This window comes from Astatotilapia calliptera, chromosome 8 (genome assembly GCF_900246225.1).
Source record: "Astatotilapia calliptera chromosome 8, fAstCal1.2, whole genome shotgun sequence".
Classification (NCBI taxonomy): domain Eukaryota; kingdom Metazoa; phylum Chordata; class Actinopteri; order Cichliformes; family Cichlidae; genus Astatotilapia; species Astatotilapia calliptera.
This window is the reverse complement of record NC_039309.1, coordinates 16188220-16197304: the sequence shown is the minus strand read 5'-3', so window position 1 is coordinate 16197304 and position 9085 is coordinate 16188220. Positions and strand designations below refer to the sequence as shown.

General features: G+C 41.0%; 1 protein-coding gene across 1 annotated transcript; it reads right to left on the bottom strand.

Annotated features, from left to right (window-relative positions):
- Positions 1 to 1277: 1277 nt before the first annotated feature.
- Positions 1278 to 8975, bottom strand: LOC113028600 (glucose-induced degradation protein 4 homolog). Its single transcript, XM_026179018.1, has 6 exons — positions 8599 to 8975; positions 8151 to 8210; positions 4187 to 4294; positions 3990 to 4091; positions 3771 to 3901; positions 1278 to 2716 (listed from the first exon to the last, which is right to left on the bottom strand). Exons 1-6 carry the CDS (start codon positions 8788 to 8790, stop codon positions 2653 to 2655), a joined length of 657 nt encoding a protein of 218 aa, XP_026034803.1. The 5' UTR covers positions 8791 to 8975; the 3' UTR covers positions 1278 to 2652.
- Between the last annotated feature and the right edge of the window lie 110 nt (positions 8976 to 9085).

Genomic DNA, 9085 nt, shown 5'->3' with positions numbered 1-9085 from the left:
GCTAACAAATATATGTAATTAAAGCAGCTGCTTGATTCTCCTTAGGCGAGTAGAGCGTCTCTTTCTTACTTTTCAAACAATACTTTCTTTTTCAATAAAGGATGTGTGTTTGTGTCTCAGTCGGCTGAAAGCTGGTTTCTTTGCTGGGAAAATAAGAAATGAATACAGAAATGCATTCAAACATTTGCAAACATACAAGGAACAACATGGTGTGAACTCACTGAGACAGGTTTTCTGGTACTTTCTTTACTAATCTTGAGGAACAGTTCTCCAGGCTTTGTGTTCTTCATCCAGATGATCTCACACCGTTTCACAAATGTTGAAGTACAGACTCTGAGGAGGCCCATCCACAACCCACAGTGTTTGTTCTATTGTGTGTTTTTCTATCCAAGCATGATTATACTGTGGAAAAGTTTGGGATCATTGTCACGCAAAAATCTATCATTCCTCCGTTTTTCCTACCTGCTTTCCTTTCATTGAGGCTTCTTCCACTGAGACCATTTCTGATGAGGTTTCGGTAGATGAAACAAAGGATCAAATGGATCTCTCAGATCCTGCGTCAGGTCTTTGCTGGATTGTTTTTTCCTGTTACTTACAGACATGACATTCAGATACTTTTCATCATCTGCAGATCTTTTTTAGTCCTGCAACTTCTTATTTTGTCCTCTACTTGCCCAGCTTAGTCAGATTTCTCACAGACACAATTTACACCATGCTGAGAAGTTTGTAGCTTTTTGTGAATCCTTTTGTTGGTGCAAAAATACGGTTTCCTCTCTGCCAAACTGTGTTTTAAATTCACATATTTATATCGATTCAACTAAAGAAATGTGACCAAAATGTGTTTTTTTAACAGACTGCCAGTAACAAAGTGTTTAAAGATTTAAAGTTGTCAACTGTTAAATTAACTGTGTTCGACACAACACTGGTTGATCCCTTGACTTAAGTGCCTTCTTTGTGCTTATGATTCATAGGCCAGTGGCTAAACGAACAAAAACAACCTTCTCTTAAAAATGGTTGTTTTTGCAGCCAAGCAGCAAACGTCCCAAAAAAACCCTTTAAAAGACCTTTGCAAGTGCGTCAAGACCTTTGCACAATGCTTCAAAACAAAGTCAGGGTCGATAAATCCTCAGGAAGGCTGCAACAAGTGTTTAGCGACACTAGAGGGCACCAGAGGGCAAGATGATCTTCCAGTTTATCACACCTTTCATCAGAGTTTGAAATGAACACGTACCACAACTTATTGTAAAGAGGTCAAATACATAAGACAGAACAAAGGGTGTTTTGAAATTGTTTTTTTTAAATCCATATTCCACTCTTTATAGTCACACCACCAATCAAATCCAATGTTAGTCTCAAACAAACACGTTTTGTTATAATACAACTCTAATAAGCTTTAAAAAGATGGCACCATCAAATAGAAGGGGAACATGATTAGGCAGGAGAGTGTTGTCACATATATTTATAACAAAAATATTTCCTTTTAATTAAGATAGTTCTTTTTCATATACTCTAAGGATAGAATCAAATTTTCCCTCTCACATATCAGGGCCTTACTTTTGGGGAGTGCTATCTTGAAAGTGTTGCATAGTTGAGGAGACAAATGTAGGGTGGTGGGGGGGGGTCTTAATTTAAAACGACACATGGGGAGTAAAAAGCTTTTCGTTTGATGCAGAGTGCAGGATAAAAAAATACTCTTCTGAATACTGTTATGGGATTGTACTGGCTCTAAAGCCTTCATGTAATAAAGAAAATGAAAAGTGTGAAACCTGCGGCCTTGAAGCTTGTGTACTGGGATGTAAGTGTAGAACGCTAACTGCAAGCATTTTAGTAACAAAAACAAAACCTGTGCAAACATAACTCAAAAGAATAAGATCCACAGCAATCCTATGTGATGATCTCCCAAGCGGTTTTATAAACACAGGGGAAAAGCTTGTGTCTCTCAGATTGTATCCATTTTTAAAAAAGAAAGAAAGAAAAAGTGCCGCTCAGTGACCATCATTCAGAGTAAAACAACATATACTCTTGGCAGGCAAACAAAGAACCAGCTTAGCTTAAAAATACTGACTTTCTAGCTTATGAGCTTATTAAAGCTCCAATTGTAAAACCTGATAAACCTAACCTTCTGTGTTGGCTTTCCTCCACCGACATGGTGATTTACTTCTTTAGAGATTGTGTTTATAAGAACAGAGTCCTGCAAGGAATCCTTGTCCGACGGTCGCCGAACCCGTTTATTCTGCTCATTCCAAGTGAATGAAAGCTGGATACGTTTCGATTTGCAAAATAAGAAGGGGAATTCCCAACTCAGCTTAAAGTGTCTCGAGATATTGTGCCAAGCATTTTTAAAGCCAGACATTAAAAGAAATGAAGAAAGGGGCACACTATATGAACCGCACCCAGTCTTTGCTGCTGGTTCTGACTTTACAAGCTCCAACCAGGGAGCACACCTGCACTTTCTTCCTTTCCAGCATTTCCATGCGTACATTCATTTGTCCCTTATATCCTGTATACTCATCTTCGTCTGTCCACCCACTGGTTGAGAACATGTAAAAGTTTGTACTGCTCCAAGTCCAAATCCCTAGTAGCGTCTGCAGACCTCTGCTTTGCTTTTAAGTCTTAGTCCAACAAAAGAAAGATCCACAACGCCGACCAGGGTCACCGGAACTCGTAGATTGCTGCACTGTGCTCGGGAACATGGGTGAGGTTCAAAGACTGGTACCTGGTAGGAGATTGTATATGTCAGCATGTATATACATCAGCACTATGTGAGAAATACAGACATAAGAGTGAGAAGGCACATTTTTGTAGGTACAGGCTACAGAGCAGTGCTGCACTTCTGCGAATGCAATATTACAGCCAGACCTATATCAATCACCTATCTGATACTGGCTGGTCGCAAATATATTGGTATTGGCTTCAATTCTGTATAATATGAGGCAATATGAACATTTTTGCATAGGTACAACATACAGAAAGACTAAGGCAATGGTGCCAACAACCACACCTCAAAGACTTGGATGTTAGTTTAATTGGTGGCTGTAAATTGACTGTAGGTGTGAATTTCGTGAGATAAAAATGGCTTGGAGACTATTTTGAACAGCAACAGTTAAACTGCTACCACAGAATGCACAAAAACACTAGAGATGGAGTAAAAGTGGGGCTAAGTTTGCTTATAACCAGGCAGCATAACCACATAAATTAAACAGACCAAACTGCGGGTTGGACTGTTCTGCTTTGTTGTCAGAGATTTACAGTTAACAAACAGTCAGGTGAGTAAACAACACTGAGACACTTAAGATTGACAACGTGCGGCACGGGTGAAAAGCTGTCTGTGTGTGTAAGCTGTGTGTGTGTGTCACAAAGTATGTGTGTTGCAAGTCAATTTCTAAGAATAATATAATGCAAGTCAACTTCTGCGGATATGTATTTCTGTACTGGTCTCTTGTCAGTGTCACAGCTTCCTGTTTCAACAGAAAACTGAACAGAAAACAGAAATATGTGTAACATAACTTTTGAAGCATAAGCAAGTAAAACAATTAAAAACTCCCTAACATTTGTGTATATAAAATTACACATTTTAAACTAGAGCTGTCTGCTAATTATCTGAGGAGCCACAATTAAGAAAACTTGAGAGAAGCTGACTGAATGAGTTTTCCCCAACCAGATTTTCAGCCAGTCTAGGATAAAGCAACTTTTCAGAGGTGAGCCAGCTGGTTAAAGCTCCTAATACAAGTCAACCTTGAATCACAATAACTTTTAGTGTGCTGCATCACCATTCGGAGCTCCTGTGGTAGTAGTAGCCCTCAATTGTTGCTGTGGATTTCTGGAAGCAGATGTAGTAGAATCCCGCAAAGGAAGCGCCGCTGATGTCCTTAATTGTGTGGTCAGGGACTAAAAACTGTTCCTAAGGCAGGCAGGTGAGAAAAACCAACAGAAATATAAGAGGCAACCTACTGCAGAATATAGTTAAGTTCACTGTTCGGTAATCGTACCTTCCACCTCATGAAAATATAGTCAGAGTTCTTCAGATCCTCGTAGTCAAAATCGTCAGAGTTGAATGTCTTTGCATACTGGTAGAAGGCCTGGAACTTGCCCTGGACACAAAAAATGTTTACAGGATAGGTCAGAATAAATCAGTCTGATGGAGAATAATTTTTGTAATTTACAAATAAAAGCGGTTTCACCATACCCAGTGCTTACGATCCACATCCTCATCTGCATCCCATTTCCGAGTTAGAAATGGCCGTTTCCTACTGATGATCTCTCCAGCAAAGAAAGTGGTCAGTGTTGGATATTCCTAAAACAACAACGAGAAGCAACTGAAGACACGTCTGGTCACTTCTACTCTTTGTAATTAAAAAGAAAGTAACATTAAATGATAACAAACACATCGGTCTACTTAATGTTCAATTATATAAAAGACACTTCAATTCTAAAACACTACAGAAAGTGATCATTTAGAGACTGTCAAATAAGAGGTATGTGTAATAAGCCAACACAATGTCACAGCTAGTTCACCACTGCATTCATACAGTGGGAATGTTCTGGATGCTCTGTACAGCAGGAACACAAAGACGTGAGCTGTTACCTAGTAATTACTTCTGTAATTCACTCGACCCGCTCCAGTTCGCATACAGAGCTAACAGATCAACTGAAGATGCCATTGCTACAACGCTCCACACCACCATCTCTCACCTGGAAGTGCAGGGCCGTTACGCCAGGCTGCTCTTTGTTGACTTTAGCTCTGCTTTCAATACGATACTCCCGGACAGACCAATAGTTAAACTGCTGGAAATTGGACTTCCTTCCACCACCTGCCGCTGGATCAGAGCCTTCCTCTCAGACCGTGTACAGAGAGTTAGAGTGGGGCCTCATCTTTCCTCAGCCCTCAGCCTCAACACCGGCTCTCCATAAGGCTGTGTACTGAGTCCCCTACTGTACACTCTGTACACACATTACTGTGTTAGTTCCCACCCAGACAACACAGTCATCAAGTTTGCAGATGATACCACCGTGGTGGGGCTCATCTCAGGGGGAGATGAGACGGCGTACAGAGCTGAAGTTCAGAGGCTGTCAGATTGGTGTGTAGATAACAACCTGGACCTCAATACCACCAAGACAAAAGAACTGGTAGTTGACTTCAGAAGGAGGAAGTCCGAGCTGCAGCCTGTCAGCATCAACGGGGAGTGCGTGGAAAGGGTCTCCAGTTTCAAGTTTCTGGGTGTGCACATAGACACAGACCTCCAATGGAGCTCTAACACCTCTGCGGTCTTAAAGAAGGCCCAACAGCGTCTCCACTTTCTGAGAATCCTCAGAAAAATGGAGCTGAAGAAGGAGCTGCTGACCGTCTTCTACCGCTGCTCCACTGAAAGTGTGCTGACATATTGCATCAGTGTGTGGTTCTCCAGCTGCACCACAGCACACAGAAAGGGACTCCAGAGGATCATCAATATGGCCCAAAAAATCATTGGACATTCTCTTCCCTCCCTGAAGGACCTGTACAGCACTCGCTGTCTCAGGAGGGCACGCAGCATCCTACGGGACTGCACACACCCAGGACACCGGGTGTTTAAGATGCTGCCGTCTGGCAGGAGGTTCAGGCTGCTGAGGTCCCGAACAAATAGACTCATGGACAGCTTTTACAACAGGGCAATAGCCCTGATCAATGTAAATGGCTGACCTGACTGGCTACCTCCCTGGACTTTTTTAGGGGGGAGGTAACAATGTTTAAAACAATAACAATAATAATATTTATATTTATAACAAGGTGCAATAATAATTAATGTGCAATAATAACAGTGTGCAATACACATACACTTATTCTTCTTTTTTATACTAAGTTAATATACTGTGTTGTGTTGTTTGTTGCGTTGTGATGTGTCATATCGTGTCGTGTTGTGTTATATGTAGTGCCGAGTCCTAGGGCTGCCACAAACGATTATTTTGATAGTCGACTAGTCACCGATTATTTTTGCGATTAGTCGACTAATCAGATCATCCATTGGACATACAGCTTATTGCACCAGCAGCATCTGCTCTTATATAACTATCATTAGCTTACAGCTTTAAGTGTTTAAAGTATGTGCTAACTAAAAATAAAGACAAGATGATAGTTTATTAAATTTTAATGAAATCTGCAGATTGTTGTGGTTTAATAAACTCCTTGCTATCTAAAATATAACAGGACACCGGAGTAAATTCTTGAGCATCTCACACTTCTGATAATCAGCTGTCTGCTTGATGTTTATTCAGCTGTGTAAAAACTTTAATCTCAGCCAAACCGATTTACTCAGGAACAAATAAAATACTAAAAAAAAGCCAAACAATAACATTTTGAAGTTATCTAAGTGACTTATATATATATTTAACCTGAGTAGCGAAAGACGGCGGTGGGTTTGAAAACGATTTGCCGGGAGTCCGGTGTTCTCACGGCTCTAGTTAGCCTAGCCTAGCCTCCGGCTAGCTATCGAGCTAGTGGGTAACAGACATCTCTGAAAACGTCGGAGCACTTTTGAAAATATGTGGTGTCTTGATAAACTGAGCAGATATTTGAGGTTTACACAGCTACATTCTTGCCTGAAAATATGTTAAACATTTATTTTGTGACCCAGAAAGAATAATAAGAGTAAAACCAACTAGCTGCCACCATTGTTGGAAACTGAGCTGGGCCGCGCTATGAATTCTGGGACACAGCTTCTTCTTCTTCGGGGTTTAACGGCAGTTGGCATCCTTGTACATGCAGTGCTGCCATCTTCTGTTTCAGTCTGTTATTACACTCTTAAATCCTGCTACTTATTCCTGCGTCTTTCAGGATCTTACAAAGCTTCAAACGACACGTCGACTATTAAATCAGTCGTCGACGATTTTGATAGTCGACGTAATCGTGACTAGTCGACTAATCGTGGCAGCCCTAGTGCCGGCGTAGGACAGTTTTCCAATTTCATTGTACTACTGTACTATGTATGACTGTGCAATGACAATAAAGAGTTATCTTATCTTAATAACCGAGGACACTAATTATAGCATGTATTGCGTTAGCTGTAATTTACTCTGTGAAATAGATTTTAACACACCTCCTGCAGAGATAGTGTTATGGCCATTTTGCCAGTGTGCTGATAACATCTTATTCACACCATCTTTAAACGTTGCTATTAAGGCATGATTAGTAGTATAACATCCACCAATCAGAAGAAAGTTGAATTAAAATGACAAGGAAGAAGCAGAGGATGAACTAAAAGCCTAAATATAAGTTTTCAGGAAGTCATTTAACTTAACTACAGTCTTGTTTTGACTGTTTGTTTTCTTCTGGTTACGTGTGGCCATTCGAGTTCAACCTGTGATAAACGTTGCCTTTCCCGACACCTAGTGCACACAGCCTCAACACAAACTCAAACTGCCTGTTTGTGAGCTCAAAATGTAGCCTACTGAATAACACATGTTGGGTGTCTTATATCTTCTCTACCATTGCCATGAATCTGTCTGTGGCCGATCCCGACTACCCGCTCATTTCTGTAGGTATTAAGGTGTTCTGACTTTAAGCCGTTAACAAATTAAAACCTACAGGATTTCAAGAACCTGTGTGACAATCTCAAAACTACTTTTAAGTATTAAGCTAACAACATTTTTTTATTGATGAGACATGCATATTAGAACAATGTGTTCTCGACAGGCCAATCAAAAAGGAGTTGCACGGCCACAATAACTGGTGCGATCTGCCTCAGGGGAGGGTGCAGTCACTGATTCAACTATTTCAAAGAGCACTCAAAGAAAAGGTTCAATAGTTGAAATTAAACTAGAAATGTATATTTTATAGTGACCAGCAAATGAATTAGTAGATGTTTAATGGAAAGTGTGGACAGTATGTGCAAGAAAAACCTTTAAAAAAATGCAAAAAGCCTTCAAGAAGTTAGCCCTTCTACTCCTTTTGCTAAACAGCTGTACTTACGTTTCCCACTGTTTTAACATCAATTGATACTTTGGTTGAAAAGCCCAATACTCTTTGTGTTGTCTTATGTTATTGCCTTTTTCTCTTGGCACTGTTAGACATGTTTGCTACTACAAAAATAGTCACAACAATTTCCATGACAGCTGTGGCCAGACATGGTATAAATTATTTATGCTCATGCTTTAATGAAGGGAATCACCTCTCTCACCTCTGTTAGTCCTTTTATCTTCAGGTAGCCACATAAGTAGGAATCCTCCATGGTCACATGCTTTAAAAAGAAAGCAAGACATACAATAAACTACATCACATTGACATCAGTTCAGATCAAGTTATGGTTTTACAAAGCCAATGCTAAATATTTAATTTCTAACAGCAACCTCAAATACAAATAATTTTCTACTGAGGTAAATGTTTGTGTAGGCCTTTACACCAATTCTGAATGTCCTTATTAGTATTTATAGTAATAAATTACTTCAGCTGCATTAAAACATTGACAACAAATTTAAAATGTTTGTTTGTATTCAGTCGTGGGCACTGCTACGGGACAGGACAGGCTGATTTTAACACCTGTCAATCATCATGCCGCCCGTTTGACAGATGACCAAATGCCTCTGACATCTCGACTGAATAACGAAATAGCCGCTTCACTGCCCCACCTGTAAAACAACCTCCACGTCATAAGAGTTTCCTTTGCTTTTCTGGTGGCCTCTGAATTTGGAACCGCTGTACAGGAGCGAAGTGACAACACCGGGCTGCTGCGTGTTTATCGGGGGCGGCGGGATAAGTGAGGCCGAGGATGTGAAGGCCGCGGCGGTGGAGTCGCTGAGGTATCCAGCGGGGACAGGCATGGCTCCCGCTTCGCTGACCGGGCACCGACCACGGGCAATTGCCGTCGAGGAGAGGTACTCTGTCGGCGTCTACGAGGAGGTGGCAGAGAGCCGAAGAGGTCCAACAACATTCAAATTCCACTTAATTCCGCTACAGTTCAGTTTACCAGCAACCAAGCTCCCAAAGAAGTGGACTTCGACGCGGTGTTTTAGCGAGAAGTATCCGCCGCTCTCATTGGTCAACTGAGTCTGGCTTTCGAACATCTTCGAAGCTCATTGGTTCGACATGCGGAAGGTTTCGTGGAAATATTTGGGT

What these genes read in the sequence shown, in the direction of transcription:
- LOC113028600 (XM_026179018.1), bottom strand. Translation starts at nt 8,790, where the DNA reads ATGCCTGTCCCCGCTGGATACCTCAGCGACTCCACCGCCGCGGCCTTC. An exon ending in ACGTGGAGGTTGTTTTACAG is followed by an intron (nt 8,211 to 8,598) that starts GTGGGGCAGTGA and finishes TTCTTTTTAAAG; the next exon opens with CATGTGACCATGGAGGATTC. An exon ending in ATATTTTCATGAGGTGGAAG is followed by an intron (nt 3,902 to 3,989) that starts GTACGATTACCG and finishes TGCCTGCCTTAG; the next exon opens with GAACAGTTTTTAGTCCCTGA.